This window comes from Hibiscus syriacus, unplaced genomic scaffold, assembly GCF_006381635.1.
Source record: "Hibiscus syriacus cultivar Baekdansim isolate YM2019G1 unplaced genomic scaffold, ASM638163v2 tig00110114_pilon, whole genome shotgun sequence".
In the NCBI taxonomy this organism is placed as follows: domain Eukaryota; kingdom Viridiplantae; phylum Streptophyta; class Magnoliopsida; order Malvales; family Malvaceae; genus Hibiscus; species Hibiscus syriacus.
Window position 1 is genome coordinate 284,981 of NW_024062594.1, and position 18,861 is coordinate 303,841.

Here is an 18,861-nt window from a genome sequence, read left to right on the forward strand (position 1 = left end):
TTTTTGAGACAAGTTCAATATCAAAATATATATCGATCCTATGATTGTTTTTTTTTTACTAAACCCACTCAAAATCAATGAAATTAAACTTAAAATTTAACTATTTTTAGGGTTTGGAGCTTTCTTAGATTTAAGGGTTGAGGTGTTTGTTCGACATATTATTTTGAGAAGATGGACAACATACCTCAAAGCTAGCTCGTCGAACATCCAGCGAAGGAGATTGGAGTATTAGCACATCGAACCTTTAAATGTATTTTCGTCGATTTTAAGTGGGTTTCATAGAAAAATAATCCGACGAGAAGAAACAGGAGTGAAATGCAAACATTTTCTTACTAATCTTCTTGTGAAAGACGGTCGGTGACAGACAACAATTGACTGCCAATTGAGGTTGAAAATTTTAGTGTAAAAACTAAAAAATTTTAAAGTTTAGTAGCAAAATAGATACACCCCTAAAGTTCAATGCCTAAAACGATGTTGTTTTGTCCATATCATCACAATAACTGAAAGATCCATCCATGCCATTATGCCGTTAAAATTTAAGATCTCAGTGACACAATTAAAGTTAAAATTAAAATTAAGTGTTATAATTTGATAAATTAAAAGTTTAGTAATCTAAACGATACACCACCTAAATTTTAGTGGTATATAGGATAGTTTACCCTTACTATTATTTGTGGTTCAATATATGTTGGAGTAAGGTGACGTTTGGTTTGCTGGAATGTTTATGAGGGAATTGGAATATGTGAAGGAATTGGAATCTGTAGGAATTAGAATATGAATCTGAAACATGTTTGGTTGACATGAAATTGAATTGGAATCCAATTCCATATTTTGTTTGGTTCGCAGACATGTCAGATGAATTTGATTTCAGTAATGTAAAATGACAGAATTGCCCTTCTTATTTTTTGCTTAATTTTAATTTGTTTTATAACTTACATGTAGCAATTTATTATAAAATTTTAAAAAATATTAAAATTTCATTTTATTGATTGATTATTCATTTCAATAAATTATAGAAATCATACTAATAAACATCATAAGTTAAAATCATCCTAATTAGGGATGGTCATGGGTCGGGTTGGGTCGGATTTTTGGTCCACCGGACCCGAGAACAAGGGAACCTCCACCCGAGACCCGACCCGAATATATGAATTAGAAACCCGACCCGACCCGAAATAATAAAAAAATTATTTTTATTCAATAAAAATAGTGACTTAATCGAAAAAATTATATATAGAGGGGTATTATTGTAATTATTCCTAAATATATAAGGTAAAATTATATATATTTTTTGGGTCGGGTCAGGTATTTTTCACCCTAAACCCGAACCCGACCCGAATATCACACTTAAAAAAAACCCGACCGACCCGAATATCATACTTAAAAAAATCCGAACCGACCCGAATATCACACTTAAAAAAACCCATTCCGACCCGATCCCAAATTTTTTTTAAAAAAATCTGACCTGAATACCAAAAGATTGATGAGGGTAGTATGGTCAAATTTCATATTTCCTCTTCCAAAGGATTTCAATTCCATCATGTTATGGATGAAATTTACTTTCCCTCCCTTGATGGAATTGGATTCCAATTCCCCATTTGAAAACTTAAACTAAACATGGGAAAGTGGTGGAATTGGATTCATATTCCCCCTAATTCCAAAGGATTCCAGCGAACCAAACATGAGAAAGTGATGTGATTGAATTCTAATTCCCCTAATTCTAAGAGATTCCAGCGAATCAAACGTCACCTAAGATTATTGTACGCCGGAATGTTTACAGATTTCACTTGAAAGATGCAGTGTCGGAAGGTGGATCTCCATTTAAGAGGGCCAATGGTTTGCCTGTATTTGATTACCTTGGCAAGGATCACAGACTCAACATGCTTTTCCACAAAGGAATGTTCGATTTATCTTCCATTAACATGACATAGAATTTTAGTGATACGTTACTGTATAAATTTTAGTACCCATCGTTAAAAAGTTAAATACACAAATGTGATATTTTTATTTGGATAAATTACACGATTTATCACTCAACTATCTTATCATTTCTATTTTGGTCACTAAAATTTAAAAAAATTCAATTTAATCATCAAACTTTCAAATTACTTGTATTTTGATATCTCTTTGATGATGTGGATTATTTTATTGTTATTTTTAGTATGGCGTGACAAATTTATTATTATTAATGTCACATTAAATTTAAAATCAAAATCATTAATCTTAATCCAAAATCTCCAAACCCCAACGCCGATCTAAAACCATCCTGGACTTTTTTTTTTTGAACAATCTATCCTTAACTTCATCTTCATGAAACATAAAATACCCAAAAACTTAGACTAGCCCTTGTTTTTTCTTTCATTTCCTTATCTTCCCTTGCATGAGGTAGTGATACAAATGAGTGAAACTACACAAAAAATAAAAAATAACCTTGCAGTCCATACCTATCTTCATCAAGTTCTAGTTCTTTTTTTATTATTTTTATTTTGATTTTATCATTAGGCACGTGAAATTAAAAATGGGGTAATTATGTTTTTGTTTGTTTGGGGATCTAGTGAAACATGTTATCTTTATTTTGCCTGGAAAATAAGGGGAAGTCCATACCTAGATTTTTTTTTGTTTTTGTTTCATACTCTTTTTCTATTCTTTATTTTAGTTTTACTTTTTTGAAACTGCAACATTTTAAGAGGAAATGAGGAAGCATGGATGAATACTTCATTTTCATCCACTTTATGTGATTTCCCTTTTATTGTTGTTGTTTTTTTTTATATAAAAAATTCTAAGCTTTTTGTGGTTTCAATTATGAGTATTGAGCAATGTTTACATTTTTCTTAACTTGTCTTTGTGAAGGTGATGGTGGTTGTTGTATTCTTAACACTTAAATTTGTTTCTCTGTGTTCATTTGTTTCTGGTTCGCAAACGATTTTTCAAGGGATTCTTATATGGTGGTCGGAGGGTGATGTCGGTGAGATTGGGGTTTGAGAATTAAGGGTTGTATTAACATTATAATTTTTTATTTTTATTTTAAATATTATTTTATATTAAATATTAATTAATTTATCATGTCATACTAATAATAATAATAATATAGTACATGTCATTAGAGAGGATCAAAATAGAAGCAATTCAAAAGTTTAATGATTAAATTCAAAATTTTTACACTTTAGTGACCAAAATAGAAGTGAGAAGATAGTTGAGTGATGAACTGTGTATTTTACCCAAATAAAAAATACCACGTCAGTCTTGCTATTAACTTTTTAACGGAATGAAACAAAAAGTAAATGTTAGGTATGGTTTTGAAAAAATTGAAACTTGAGATAGTAAAATATAATAAAAGTAATAGTTTATGTACTAAACGTGTAGTTTGCCCATTTTTTTTATTAAGAATAATTGGGTGACGACGAATTGGGCGAAGATAAACGAAAACGTTGTATGATGAGTGTTTTATATTGCATATATTTATTGTTATTTACTCATTTTTTTATTAAATATTACTGATTTATATTTATTTTGAGTTTATTTTGGATATGAGCTTTATTGGATTAATTAGCCCAAAAAGTAGCAGATTTCGATGGTCTAGTCAGCATCTTGAATATTTAATTAAAATTTACATGGCGTAAGGTTATCCATAAGATGAAGCAGAATTCAACCAGAAGTACAAGACTTAAATATTTATTTTTATCTTTTGTGATAAACCTTTTGGATTTAGGATTTTTAGTTTGATTATTTTATTAGAACTCTTGGTAGGACTTTTAGTTTGATTAGGAATTAGTCATTTTATTTACTTAGAACTTTTGGGGTTATAAATACCCCTTAGTTCCAACCGTCGAAATCATCATTGGAGTTCATCGTTGAGCGATTGGCACTATCTTAAGAGAATTTTCAAAATCGAACCGAAGCTCATTTATAAGAGTTAGATAAGCAGAATAGCAGATGACTCACTTGGCCTAGACCATGAGATGAATGAAATCGCAGGGAAGACTACCATATCAAAACGAAGCAAATATACGAGAAAAAAATCAGTGTCATCACCCTTTGGAGTGGAACTATTCTTACACTAATCCATGAAGATGATGTCGCAAGGTCCCAAGAAAAAAAAATGTTATCGCAGGCTCCCATAAAAAATAAATTGTCATAGGGGAGAAAGAAAAAGAAGAATAAGCAAGATCACAAAAGAAAAATGTATCATTAACCTTTTCTGCAACATCTCCCTATGCCATCCCACCTCTATTTCCTTTAAGGTTAGTTAAATGCGACAAACAAGTTGAGGGAAAAAAAAGATTCTTGATGTTTTTCAGAAAGTGGAGATAAATATATCGCTTTTTGAGGTAATCCGAAAAGTACCGAGATATGCCAGATTCTTGAAAAATCTTTGCACAACCAAAATGAGACTTACTGGCAATGAAACGTTAAATCTAGGTGAGAACGTATTAGCTATTTTTCAACATAGGCTTCCACCTAAATTAAAAGACCAAGATATGTTCGCTAGTCCTTGTAAATTCGGTAAGGTATGATTTAAACGAGCTACGTGAGATTTGGGTGCTTCCATAAATGTTATGCCTCTTTCTGTTTATAACTCACTTTCTGCCGAGCCTTTGAAAGAAACTAGAGTCTTGATTCAACTCGTTGATCGATCCGTCATTTATCCCAAAGGCCTCATTAAGAACGTACTGATTAAGGTAAACGATTTAATTTTCCCAGCAGATTTCTATGTCATCGACATTGAAAATAATCGAACCAATACTTCCTCTGAAATCCTTCTTGGTCAGCCATTTCTAATCACTACACATACCAAAATCGACGTTATGAGTGGAATTCTTACTATGAAATTTGATGGTGAATTTGTTAAGTTCGACGTTTACAAGACGATGAAATATCCAGATAATGTTGCAAGAATTAATTTCGTTGATGATATTGAGCCTTTAGTGGATGATTTTGTTGAAACTAACTTATTTAATGATTTGTCCATGAAATTAGAGAATTACGAATAAGACATCATAGAGTTGAAAAATATTTTTTCTATTCATTCTGATTTACGTCTTACTCCATCCAAGTCTAAAATTTTACCTTCTATTTTCCAGGCACCAGAAATTGAGCTGAAGCAGTTACCAGACCATCTCAAATATGTATTCCTAGGAGATAACGCTATCCTCCCAGTCAATATCTCAAATAAGCTTTCAAAAGAGGAGGAAAAGAGCTTAGTGACAATTTTAAGGGCATACAAGGAAATGATTGGATGGACTATAGTCAACATCAAATGGCTTAGTCCATCGACATACATGCACAAGATTAAGATTGAAGATGATGCAAAACCATCCAGAGAAGGTCAAAGGCATCTTAATCCTCAAATGATAGAGGTGGTAAAGAAAGAAATTCAAAAGCTTTTAGACGTCGACATCATTTACCCGATATTCAATAGTAATTGGGTAAGTCCAGTCCATGTGGTTCTTAAGAAAACTGGAGTGACCGTAGTTGAAAATTCCGAAGGCGAGCTAGTTCCTGCATGAGTTCAAAAAATATGGAGAGTTTGCATCGACTATAGGAAGATGAATTCTTTAACTCGAAAGATCATTTTCCACTTCCTTTAATTGATCAAATGATTGAACATTTAACTAGTAAATTTCACTATTGTTGTCTCAATGGATTTTCAGATTTCTTCTAGATCTCAGTAGCACCTGAAGACCAAGAAAAAATGATATTCACATGTCCTTTTAGAACTTTCGCTTATCGATGAATTCCTTTCAGCCTTTGTAACACCCCCGCTACATTCTAAAGATGCATGCTTAGCATATTTTTCGATTACGTAGAGAAAGAAATTGAAGTTTTCATGGATGACTTTATGGTATATGATAATTCTTTTGACTAGTGTCTCTTGAATTTAACAAATGTCTTGAAATGATGTCTTGAATATAACCTTGTACTTAATTATGAAAAATGCCACTTAATTGAAGATAAAGGTTTAATTCTTGGTCATATTGTTTCTTCTGATGAAATTATTGTCAATAAGGCCAACACTCCCAAAACTGTGAGGGAGGTTCGCTCTTTTCATGGTCATACAAGTTTTTATTTGTAGGTTTATCAAGAATTTCTCCAAGATAGCACAACAACTTTGCAATCTTTTACAAAAGGATAAAGCTTTTGACTTTGACAATGATTGCAAATATTCTTTTGATGTCCTCAAAGAACAACTCATCTCGACACCCATACTTCAACCACCTAATTAGGATTATCCTTTTGAGATTATGTGCGACGCGAGTGATTCAAGTGTGGGAGTTGTGCTTGGGCAGAAAATTGGCAAAAAACCTCACGTGATAGCCTATATGTCTAAGACACTAGATGCAACTCAACGAAATTACTAGACTATTGAAAAGTAGCTTTTTGTTATTGTTTTTGCCTTAGATAAATTTTGTTCTTATCTTCTCGGTACTAATATTGTTGTTTATTCTGATCTTGTATCACTTAAATATTTACTGAGCAAAAAAGAGGCAAAATCGCGCTTAATTCGATGGATTTTTCTCTTGCAAGAGTTTAATCTTCAAATTAAGGATAAGAAAGGATGTGAAAATTTAGTCACTGATCATCTAAGTCGACTCTCCATCCTCACTTCGACATACCGGTTTAAGAAAAGTTCCCTGAAGAACATCTATTCATGGCACAATCAACTATACCATGGTATGCCGACATGGTTAATTATTTAGCCACCGGAGTACTTCCATCCGATCTATCATGATTTGAGGTAAACCGTATCAAACGAGAGTTGATTCTAAATTTTGGATGATCCATTTCTTTGGAAGCATTGCTCTGATCAGGTAATTCGACATTGTGTTGATGAAAGCGAGGTAAATTCTATCCTTAACTATTGTCATTCTTACTCTTACAGAGGTCACTTTGGACCAAAAAGAACTGCACACAAAATTCTTGAAAGTGAATTTTTTTTGCCTAACATTTTTCATGACTCATATTTATATTGTAAATCTTGTGAAAAATGTCAGCGCACAAGTAATTTAAGCCATCGTAACAAGATACCTCTTAATCCGATACATGTTTGTGAAATATTTGATGTATGAGGTATTGATTATATTAGCCAATTTCTTTCATCTTTTGGAAATTGCTATATTTATTATAACTATTGATTATGTATCGAAATGGGTAGAAGTTAAAACTACTCATAATAATGATGCTAGAACAACCACTAAATTTCTAAATAATTTTATTTTTTATAGGTTTGGCACTCCAAGGGTGATAATTAGTGATCGAGGAATACATTTTATCAATCGGATTATCAAAACACTAATGAAGAAATATGAACTCACTAAACTAATCACCACGACTTACCATCCACAAACTAATGGACAAGCGGAAGTTTCCAATCGAGAAATTAAGTCGATTCTCAACAAGATTGTGAAGCCAAATAGAAAATATTGGAGTTTGAAACTCAACGATGCCTTCTGGGCATATCGTACCGCTTACAAGGGTCTCATCGATATGTTTCCATATCGCCTAGTTTTTTGGTAAATTGTGTCACTTACCTATTGAATTGGAACACATCACAATTAAAGAATACAATATGTAGATGGATGCAATTGACGAAACAAGAAAATTTCACATTCAAGAGCTTGAAGAAATTTGTCGCAACGCTTATGACAATGCACAGATATATCAAGATAAAACTAAAGATTTTCATGATCGTCAAATTTCATTTAAATCTTTTAATGTTGGTCACAAAGTATTGCTTTTTAATTCTAAATTAAAAATCTTTACAGGAAAATTGCAGACAAAGTGGTCAGGACCTTTTACTGTGACTTAGTATTTCCCCATGATGCTGTTGAAATTCAAGATGATTCATGAGTTTGTTTTAAATTAAATGGTCAATGATTGAAGTCGTACTACAAAAACAATCAACCTTGTGTGATCGAGGACATTATTTTAGAGGAACCTGTAGTCTGAATCAGGTCATCGAGCTAACGACGTTAAACAAAAGCGCTCTAATGGGAAACAACCCATTTTTATTATTCTTCGTTCAATTTATTTATTTTACAATTTTCTTTTTCTAGTTGTCTATTTATTTTTCTTTGTATATTTAGGTACACCAGGTATTTTGATCGAGCTTAGAGATATGACCATGAAATTTATTCCTGTCTCATCAGATTAGACACATGGAATATTATACTTTCTTTCACTTTGTGCTTTATTTTTATTTATTTTTCGTATTGGGACAATAAGTTTTAAGTGAGGGGGTAGAGTGAGAATTTCACCTTGCTTATTCATGTTGGTTTAATGGGATATTTTTATGCTTATGATTGTTGCTTACCTTGGTTGACTTGTTAGTTTTTTCTTAATCCATTGTTTACAAGCTTGAGTTTACCTTGTTATGCATGAATAATTGATTTGAGTCGATAAAATGATTTTATGAAAGCCTTTAACATTGTGGTATAATTGTTAATGTTGCTTAAATATGAGCTTGTGCTTATTTCGCTAGTGATTAATGTTATCTTCAGGTGTATAAGCTTGTGAGGCTATTGTGAGTGGTAGATCGTTTGAATGTGACCAAATTGGAGAACCAGGGCGAAGGGCTTGGGTTGTCATCTCGTTTCCATTTTAAAGTTTTGGTGACGAGTAGAGACTATAAAGTTTAAAAAAATAGAGAGAATCATAGAAAAATGGGAGGAATTAAAAAAACAAAAAAAAAACAAGAAAAATGAAAAACAAAAAGAGAGAGGAAATAAGCGTTTGAATAAAAAAAAGAGAGTGAGTGATACAAAATGAGAGGCAAATAAAAATCACACTCCGCCAATCGCTTCTCATGAGGAAACTAAACTTGGTTTGATTTCATCTCACAAGTAAATAGCAAAAGCTCTGCATATCAAACCCTTATCCATTTGGTTAATTGTTGTTCATTGGGTTAGCTTGTCACTTTTATTTGATTATCTTGTACAACTTTTTCAACCCATGCCCGAACTTGAGATTTGACAAAACTTTTTGAGTGAATATTTGGTAAGTTATGGAAATAGGGATTGAAGTATGCATGAGGACAAGCATTGAATAAGTGAGAGGAAATTTGATGAGTGTTTTATATTGCATATATTTATTGTTATTTACTCCTTATTTTTTGATTGGATATTATTGATTTATCTTTATTTTGGGTTTATTTTGGACATGAGCTTTATTGGATTAATTAGCTCAAAAAGTAACATATTCTATGGTCCAGTCAACATATTGAATATTTAATTAGAATTTACTTGACATAAGGTTATCCATAAGATGAAGTAGAATTCAACCAGAAGTACAAGACTTAAATATTTATTTTTATCTTTTATGATAAACCTTTTAGATTTAGGATTTTAGTTTGATTATTTTATTATTATTTTATTTAAGAATTAGTTATTTTATTAGAAATCTTGGTAGGACTTTTAGTTTGATAGGAATTAGTCATTTTATTTACTTAGAACTTTTGGGTTATAAATACCCCTTAGGTTCAAACTTTGAGCTCATATTAGAATTTATATTCCCTTGGCTATTTATTGAAGTTCTACTTTTCTTTAATCTTTTTACTTTTCGTTCATTATTTTTTTTCACAATGCTAAGCATGATCCAATCCATGCTTAGCTAAATCTCTTTTAGCCAATAGCTGAGCGATGACTCAATATGTTTAGTGAGAATTGACAAGTGTTTCATACCTTCAAGTATCCTTTTTTACTTTCGGCAAATAAGGATAGGTAATCGACTTAATCTTTAAATTATTTACACTTTCAATTCAAAGATTTCACCTTGACTTGAATGTTGTTTTAATTTACCGTTGGAGAGGCGAATCGGCTTGTAGTAAATTCAAATCCCTAAGAAAAAACTTAGCTGCGGTCTACTAAGGGAAATCAAGATCAGGTTCGATTCTCATTGAGACGCATAATCCGAGCACATACATTTCCAGCATTAAAGAAGATATTGGCCTTAACATCGATAGTCGAAGTTAAATCCAAACAAGAATTAAATTCAAATGATTGACTTTGGAAATTAGTTCATATGAGAGAAGAGCAAGTTATAAGGGTTGAGCCTTGTAGACTGTAATGGGCAAGAATCCCGAAGTAAAATCTATTTCAAGGATCGATACGAGTCAAGTCAAAACAAAGCTAGAGGCTATCTCCTATCATTATCTCTTTCAATTATTTATTTTTTATTGATTTTTTATTTTTATTTAATTTTAGTTTATTCAATTAAATTTAATAAACCCCCTTTTTATTTTATTTTGTAGATTTTCTTATTAGAGATAAAATCATATTTAATTGGAAATTCCTTAGTCCCTGTGATTCGACCTTATTTCTCTATACTATTTATTTAAATTGAGAATTAAGTTTATTTATTTGATAATTACGACGCTTGTAACTAGATGTTGTAGTATTTTCCGACAAGTTAAGGTGGTTGTCGATGGTAACTGATGCTGATGACTGGTTATAACTTATATAACTTAAAAATTATAATTCTAAACAAAATAAATTACTTAAATTAATTATTTTTTATAAAAATATAATTTAATAAAAAAATATAATTTAATTATATTTCTATTAAAATTATAATTAAATTTTAATAAATGATTAATTTTAAATAATCTCTTATACTTTTTGATATTTACATAATAAGGATAAATTTGCTTATGGTGTGTTTCAGTACGTAACTTTAGTGACGTGTTGCGGTATGTGACGTGTGTTGTAGACTTATCTTAAATTTATAGAGTGATAAGAGATGAAAACAATGAATTCACGAGTTTATGAAGTGATAAAAAAAGATATTTAAAGTATTAGATTATAACTTTTTAATTATTATAGGTTAAACTTTTTATAATATATGTTATATTATAATATTATTTAAAATTTAAATTTAAAATATTTAAATTTTTATATATATAATTATATTATGATTGTTAAATATATATGAATAATTAAAATTTATAATAAGTATTATCATATAATTATATCATCGTGGTGTCCTAACGTTAAAGTTAATTAATTAAAGGAAAAATTATATAAATGATCATTAATATTTGAACAAGTTTTCATTTTCTTCACTTAATTTTTAAAAGTAACATATTAGTCATTAACATTATCAATTTCTAACAAAGTGGCCACTTGATGCTACCCGCCGGTAATATGGGGGACATAAAGGTGAGTTGGACTGTTAACCGTTTACCCAACACTGTTTTTATCACAAGTTTGACTTTCCAAAACTTTTGAGTTTTCTCCTCCTCTTCTTCAAGTGATGAATATCATAACACAACCATCAACATTAGAGCTCACGGTGCAACAACTGATAGCCGATAACCACCCTAATTGGTGGAGCTTTAAAACCCTAAAGGGACGTTTGGTTTGTGAAAAAGATCATTATCAAGGGGAATAATCTTTTCCGGAATTGATTCACATGTTTGGTTCACAAGAAAGATCATAACCATGTAATAACTTATTACCAATAGTAATAATTTTTTATTCATAATAGGTTAAGTGACTGTAGATTTGCTTGAAGATATGAAACAAAAGGGTTTGCTGGATATGGATAAGGTAGGGTTGGTAATTTAGCTACATTTTTTTTGGTTTTCCCAGAGTCAAAAAAAAAAAAAAAAAGGAGTGGTGCTAATGTTATTCTCTTCTATGAGAACATGAAATTCTTTGGTTTCAGGTTTATCATGCAAAGTTTTTCAAAATCTGCAGTAGGCAAAAGGTTGTTAAAGAAGCTTCCCGATTCACAAAGTTGATTTCCAATCCAACCTTGAGTACATTTAATATGCTGATGTCTATGTGCATGCTCTAAAGATTATGAGGGTAAGTCATTATGTGTTGTCAGATTGTTAGGTGCTTCTAAACACTTAATCTGCACAGGATACTTTTGTTTGAATATTTAATGTCCTTTTCTGTTTTAGAAATTTGAAATTGAAATTTCAGTACAAGTAACTTTGTTCCCTAATTTATTTCTTCATGGTTCTTCGAGTGCAAACTGATAGAAATGTTTTCTTCAAATTTTCATTGCATATCACATGATGAACCAAACTGACTGATAAACATTTGGTGCTCTTTGGTTATTCAATTACATTTCATAAAAGCAATTTATAACTCACTAGTGAATGGTAAGCTAATTGTTAATCTGACTTCATAGGTGTTTCATGAGATGGTTAATGTTGGAGTGGAACCTAATGTTAATACATATGGAACACTGATTGATGGTTGTCCTAGATCTGGGCAAGTGGCCAAAGCATCTGGTGCTTATTGAACAATGAGATCTAAGGTATTATTATGAAAATAAATTCTTTACTCTTATCTATTTAGAAGTTATTTTATTATATGCATAGTTTCTTCACACTGATTAAAGTAACATATGCAGTAGAATGTAAAGCCATACAGGGTTGTATTCAATGCACTTGTAACTTCATGTGGTCAATCTGGAGTAGTGGGAATGCATACCAATTCTTGTCATCTCTTCTCGATTTTTCTTTTTCCCTGTAACAATTGTCTCAGCATATACCATGGGAATTTCTTTATAGTTGATTTTCAGCTTTATGATATTTTCATTCATTATCTTTCTTTTGAATGGGGGATTTAATACTTGTACATTTAGGGTGTTATGCTCCACTGTGAGTTCCGTAACATTTCATGGTGATTGCATTATGATATCCACCACTTGAAGAAGAGAGAAGAACACATGTCAAAATTTTTGAGGAGTTAAAGTTATGATAAAACGGTGTCAGATCACCATTTAATGTGACACATTTGCTTTCTTTCACACACATTAACGGAATTTAACGTGGAGCGACCGATTTGTTATAAATCGATAATGTTAGTGATCAATTTGTTATTTTTTAAAATTTCAATTGGGAAAATAAGAAATTTACTCAAACATTAATGACCATTTGGGTAGTTTACCCTACATAGTTTTGGGGCGTGACAATATGGAGTTCCGCGTTGGTCCGAACTTTATCGGCAACGCCATTGCAATCGGGTCAGCAGCACGAAAGCCGACAGAGAAAAAGAAAATACATCATTTCAAAGTTAAATATATAAAAACATATCTATCATAAGAACACCACCTTCAATTTAATTGTTTCCTCCAAACGAGAAGTTTCCTTGTAAATTGGGTTCTATCAAATTTATAAACGAAACGAAGGAGTAGAAGAAGTTGGCGGAGATAGAGGTGGATGGCAAGAACCAACAAATATACCTCTATTAATTTCAATCATGTCATCGAGAAGAATCTGACTTCCTCTTCTTCTTCCAACAAGAATCCCCAAAGCCAATCGTCTTTTGCTTCTTATTCATCCGCCAGCAATGTCAAAACCCATGGCCGCATGCTCGTCCTGACCCGTCCTTCCCCAAAGCCTGTTTCAACCCCTCCTGTCGTGTCTCCAACGCTGCCCAAACACTCCGAACCTCGGTCTTCTTTAGTCCCGGGTCAACACCCGTCATCTGATCAGATTTCTTTGCGACCCGGTTCTGGGATTTCAATTACCGGTCCGGAGAAGAAGGAAAAGGAAGGTGTGTTCGTTTCTGGATCGGCGAAGTCAGGTCGGTTCGTTCCGCCTCATCTTAGGCCTGGTTTTGCGGGGAGAGAGGAGAAACCCGAACCCAAAGTCTTTCGAGGGAGAGAACAGGGGGTGAAGCATTTTGAGCCGTCGGGTCACTATGGTGAAGATATGCGACCCCAATCAGGCGGTTACGAGAAGATCAAAAGAGGCGACGAATCAGATTTGGGATTGATTCCTCGTCCCAGATCCAGTGGAAACCGCCCTAGTTCTAGTGGATGGTATGTTTAATTTCTCCTCCTGGTTTCATTGTTTGTTGTGATTTGGAAAACGGGTTTTTCACGTTAATTTTAGAAAACTATCAGCTTTAATTCCATTGGAAAATCAAATCTGGTTTTGCATTTATGGTTTTTCTTTTTGCGCATGTTATGTACTTTGTTCTGATTTGATTTTGTACTTGTGAGCATCGACCTGGTCTATGGTCCCCTCTCTAGTTTGAATCGACAATGAGCTAAGCTACCAGGGCTGTGTATCCATTTAGTTGTGACAGAAATGGATTGGGTTATTCTTGTTGCTCAAAATGGATTCATTGAGATTGCATTTTGGGGCCAGATTTGACCATTTGCAAGTAATTTGTTAAAATAAATCAATATCAGAAAGGGTGTTAAAGATGATAAAAATTATAAAGTTTTCCTAAATATTTCAGTCCTAAGGAGAGGACGGAGGCAATATTGTTGGACTAGCCATAAACTCTGACTATAGACAGTAAGTTGGAGTAGTCACAAACTCCGAACATAGACAGTAAGTTGGAGTAGCCACAAACTTCGAACATAGACAGTAAAACGGACATGGAGGATAAAGAAAAAATATAATAAAGCTTTGCTAAATATTTGGGTATTTGAGTTTCACGTTTGATGATTTTCCTTACGAGTCTGACTATTCTATTGCAAGTGTGCAAATTCTTGTGTATATAATTTTATAGATTATCTTTGATTTGCTGGTGGAAACAAACAATAAATTGTTGGAATATTTCTGAAGGAAAGTTTGTTGTCTCCTTCCATTATTTTCTTTTCCTTTTTCTTAATCATTCGTCAGAAGTGAACCTAGAGTGTACATCTAAGGATCTACAAACTTCACTCCACTTCTAAACAATTGAGCTAAACATGCTGTAAAACATTTTGGTCTAGATGTTTTTGAAATTTGTGGGTAGGAATGCTTTTGTGTTTGATGGAGTTACTGAAATGTTAGTTCACTTCTTGCCAAGAAAAGTGGTAAAGATGGTAGGTTCTGTTGGTCATGTGCTTATTATATTTTTATCATTTTGGTCTAGATTTTTGAAATCTGTTGGCGACTTGGCGTTAGAATGTTCGTCAAGGTTTTATGCTTGCCTAATGAGATAATTATCGGTGCTTGAACCCGGAAAGGAATTCTATTTCATATTCACCCACTTTTGACTAGTTTGAGCATTTGGCATCCTTCTCATTCTGTGCAGTTGAACTTGTCCAGGTTTCTAATTTTATCCTTCTTTTGTTATGCTCTTTGCCGCTCTTCTTTTTGTTTTCTGTTTTCCCCTACCTTTAGCCTTCAATTTGAGTTATTACCTGTCTGTCGGTACAAGTGGCTGGTTGTAATTTGTTACTAGAGTGGCATTTAACTTCGTTTATATCTTCAAGTTGCCAACTAAATGATTGCCGTCTTGCAGAACCACACTGAAGAAGTTGTAACTTTCTTGAAGGTGTAGATGGATGCTCTATTCTGAATGGCTGCTGTCTCTGCCCCATAGTAAATTTTATTATTTTTCAGGAAGTTCGATAGAATCTCATTTTGTGCAAGGTAAAATACAGTTAGGTGTTTCTAAAACTCAAATGACAGGACCATCATGAATTGTTCTATTCTAAAATAATAAGAAGGTTTGAGGGACCAAACTCCCTTGAGCGCTCAGAAGTGTAGCTGACTGATAAGAATAGGTTCATATGGAGTGTAGAATACGCTTATGTTGTTTTTTTGTGTTCAACCACTTTAACTGTTGTTATGCAGGGGCTTAAATGTTACTTCTTTCCTTGTTATTTGTCTTGGATGTACTTTGAAGATCCTTTCAATTTCATAAATTTTTGTTCAATGCTTCTTTGCAACGAGTCTGGTAGATACAGATATTTGATGGCCGTTGGGGTGGGGGGCAAGGCAATGGAGATGGCTGCCCCCACTGAAGTTATATCTTCATAAATTACTTAGAATACAAGCATCACATATTGTTGCTTCATAAATTGAAAGTATACATTACTTGGAATGCAAATATTGGATCTTGTTGCTTCAAAATCAAAGTAAACAGGGAGAAAAAGAGATTCTTGGTTCAACATTTTGTAACTTTCTCTTCCTCATCCTTTGTATCCTACATATTGGCTTGTTCCAGTGCTTTTGCCCTAAAAGGAAAAGCTTGCCTTGGAAATTTGACAATGGTGGTGGTGAAGGGTGGCTTAATAGGAGAATTCCATGAAAGACAGGCAAATGGGACTGCGCCAATGCAACTGCCCTCTCTCAGTATATTCCATATCTAGTTTATGGAGTAATGTACCAGATGTTTCCCTTTTAGAATAGAAGCCACCAAGCAGCAACCAAAGAAGGGTTTAAAGAAGTAATTTCAGAAAACGACTTTGAAATCTATGGTCTCTATCTATAGACCACCTACATAAAGCTTGACAATGGATGCCAAATGCACAACTAACTAGTCAATTTTCTTCTGTTCTGAACATTAGAACCATAATTCAAGCTTGTCAGTCTTAACCTTGAGCAGAACCAGCATTTGCGGTGTTGGCAGCTTCCTTGTTGACCTTCGTCTTGGCCTCACCAGGAGATTTATCATCTCCAGGAACTTCAGCAGTGAGCCTTCCCATTTTCTTCTGCAGATCAGCAAGGGAATCCTTTGGAACTTTTGCTTTCGGACTCTTCTTTTGATTGGCAAGCTTCAGCTCCAGTCTATATGGAGCAAACACCTTTGCTTTCGGTTTCCACTCCCGAATACCCTCCTAGGCTTATCAAAGAAGAGCCACTCCCTGATTATCTCACCCTCAAGTAAAGAAAGATCAAAGAGCTCTGCAATACAAGGGATGGCCTTTGTTATAGGACATGGATAGCAAGGAAAAGGAAAAAAAGTTACTGGTTTTTATTATCCAAGTCAAATTACCTAAAGAAAGTAAAGTGGTACGCAGAAACCAGACACTCCCATTTCAGATATGTAGCCAGAAACCACATCATACCACATTACCTACCATACTTCCAAGACAACAAAGAATATTCTTATTATTATTCATAATTTTTTATTGAGAGAGAGAGAGAGAGAGACAGAGAACTTTACCTGTAGCATTCCAAGGTGATTTCATGGTAGCAGCACCTTCACATAGAGGGATGCCGACATTCTTACCTTGTGCCTTTGCTCGAACTGCATCAAGTAGTAAATTATCCTTTAAGCTAATTCCACCAGGGCATATAATTGGAGTTGTGCCAGGGGGTTCTTCATTTACAGCTAGAGTAGCATGAAAACTGCTACAATAGTCCTGATACCAGACAGATCCTTGAGCAGGCCTTGTACAATCCCAGAGACGTGAAAGCAGATGGTGGAGGACAGATGTTTTGCAGTATGTTGGGGCTAGCATCCTCCACATAATCTTCTGCACGATTGACACCAATGAGAAGCCCATGGTCAAATTCTTGTTGTAAGTCAAAAGGATGATAATCCAATTGATAATTGTTGTCAGCATTAGGTGAGGTCGAGACTTTACATAAATCAAACCCCTGAAATGATTGTTCTTGTGGCTCATGACTCACAAAATGCTCCTGAGGAAGAAAATGTGTCAATCTTCATCGCCACTTCCAGGCAAACTTCACACATAGGAAGTGCATTAAACAGCCAGAAACTCTCAAAACAAAACAAACGTAGCCAAAAAAGGAAGGTGATGCAGAGTCAGAGGTTCAAATCAAGAAAACATGTAGTCTTTAACATGTTTTCTACTAGGACACTAAATCAACGAGTCAAACAAGTTCTGTACAGTTGCATACTGCAGTAGGATAGTTCTACCCACATTTGCTTTACATAAAATACTCAGAGATAAAGCTCTCACCTCCGGAATTACATGTAAATTACCGGGATTTAGGCTTTGATCATCAATCTCAGGCTTCAGCACTGGTGGTCCCTTCAATGCACTAGGGGCATCATCTTCCTCCTCGTTTATTTGCAACAATCGGTATATATCATCAGAGAATGATCCAGGACTACCCTACATAAAGTTCATTAATGAGGCACAGAAAAACTATCCACCGAGATCAAAATCAAGAGTTTACCCCAATTTTATTTACAGGTAGATTGGTACAAAGAGTTTTAAGTTAGTTTTCATAAAATAGAAAAATATAAACCAATAAAGACGAGGCCGGGGATGGTGTGCAGAGCTCAGCTTTCCACTCACGAAGATTCTGATAAACTTGTTCCTCTAACACGTCAACATCACCGGTTCTACCTTCCTTCCTAGCAGATTGAAGATCGGTGAACTGTTCTTGGAGAAAATGTAGCCTGTTCTTGGCATTGTCCACCATCAACTGGTGAGATGCAGATGTACATTTACTATTTGATGAATTATTCTGCATTGTCCCCTAACACCAAAACTCCATTAAACCAAAATGGGCAACTTTAGAAAACCTAACATATCCAACAATTTCAACCCTTAAATCACCGCAACACAAGAACACACACACACATGGACTTAAATAAACAAAAGAATGACAAAAACTGAGGACAGTCTTGCAATGTTGTTTGATGGTGGGGATATCAATAAAAACCCTTTTCCATAGTGATCCTCAATCCACCTAATTTCCACAGTTACGATCCTGCCCAAAACCCTGAAATATAACAAGTACTTCCCCAAATTGAATACGGAAACCCCCTCCAAGAACATGAAAACATAAAAATTAAGTCAAAGGGATGACTTCAAGAAGAGAAATAAACATGGGTTACGCATTTGATCTCTTAAAGAGCATCCAAAAATCCCAATCTTAGGAAAAAATATAAAGAAAAAGAACAATATTGAGAAAAAAAGATAACTAAAGAAATGCTATTTACCTAAATGGAAGGGATTGAGGAGAATTTGGTTTGAATAAAGAGGAATATTATTGTGTGAAAGGTTACATGCAACTGCAAAAGTGGGGTGGAGAGCAGTCTCTGGATATGCAAAAATGGGAGAAAGTCCATCTGTTTATATATCCACATGCAAAGGGAAACTCTTTTCAGCTTTTCTTTCAATTGATTAGTAATTTATTTATTAATTATTAAAAATAATTTGACGTTTTGTATTTCGACATATTACTGAGAGGATTAAAGG

The 18,861-nt window shown here is 33.6% G+C and overlaps 3 protein-coding genes across 4 annotated transcripts; 1 reads left to right on the forward strand and 2 right to left on the reverse strand.

Annotated features, from left to right (window-relative positions):
- The first annotated feature begins 13,075 nt into the window (after positions 1–13,075).
- LOC120215200 lies at positions 13,076–15,436 on the forward strand. 2 transcript variants are annotated; one of them, XM_039212935.1, is made up of 2 exons: positions 13,076–13,776; positions 15,198–15,436. In XM_039212935.1, coding segments are annotated over exons 1-2 (606 nt in total). In that variant the 5' UTR covers positions 13,076–13,171; the 3' UTR covers positions 15,199–15,436. The 2 variants fall into 2 exon arrangements, with proteins under 2 accessions (XP_039068866.1, XP_039068867.1); XM_039212936.1 differs by having other exon boundaries at positions 15,211–15,436.
- Positions 15,437–16,145: 709 nt separating this feature from the next.
- Positions 16,146–16,754, reverse strand: LOC120215096 (transcription factor VOZ1-like). The gene is made up of 2 exons (XM_039212871.1): positions 16,698–16,754; positions 16,146–16,518 (listed from the first exon to the last, which is right to left on the reverse strand). The coding sequence occupies exons 1-2, from the start codon at positions 16,752–16,754 to the stop codon at positions 16,273–16,275; spliced, it is 303 nt and encodes a 100-aa protein (XP_039068802.1). The 3' UTR covers positions 16,146–16,272.
- Positions 16,755–17,020: 266 nt separating this feature from the next.
- LOC120215199 (transcription factor VOZ1-like) lies at positions 17,021–18,662 on the reverse strand. Its single transcript, XM_039212934.1, has 4 exons — positions 18,603–18,662; positions 17,903–18,136; positions 17,611–17,766; positions 17,021–17,326 (listed from the first exon to the last, which is right to left on the reverse strand). Exons 2-4 carry the CDS (start codon positions 18,128–18,130, stop codon positions 17,036–17,038), a joined length of 675 nt encoding a protein of 224 aa, XP_039068865.1. The 5' UTR covers positions 18,131–18,136; positions 18,603–18,662; the 3' UTR covers positions 17,021–17,035.
- Positions 18,663–18,861: the final 199 nt, after the last annotated feature.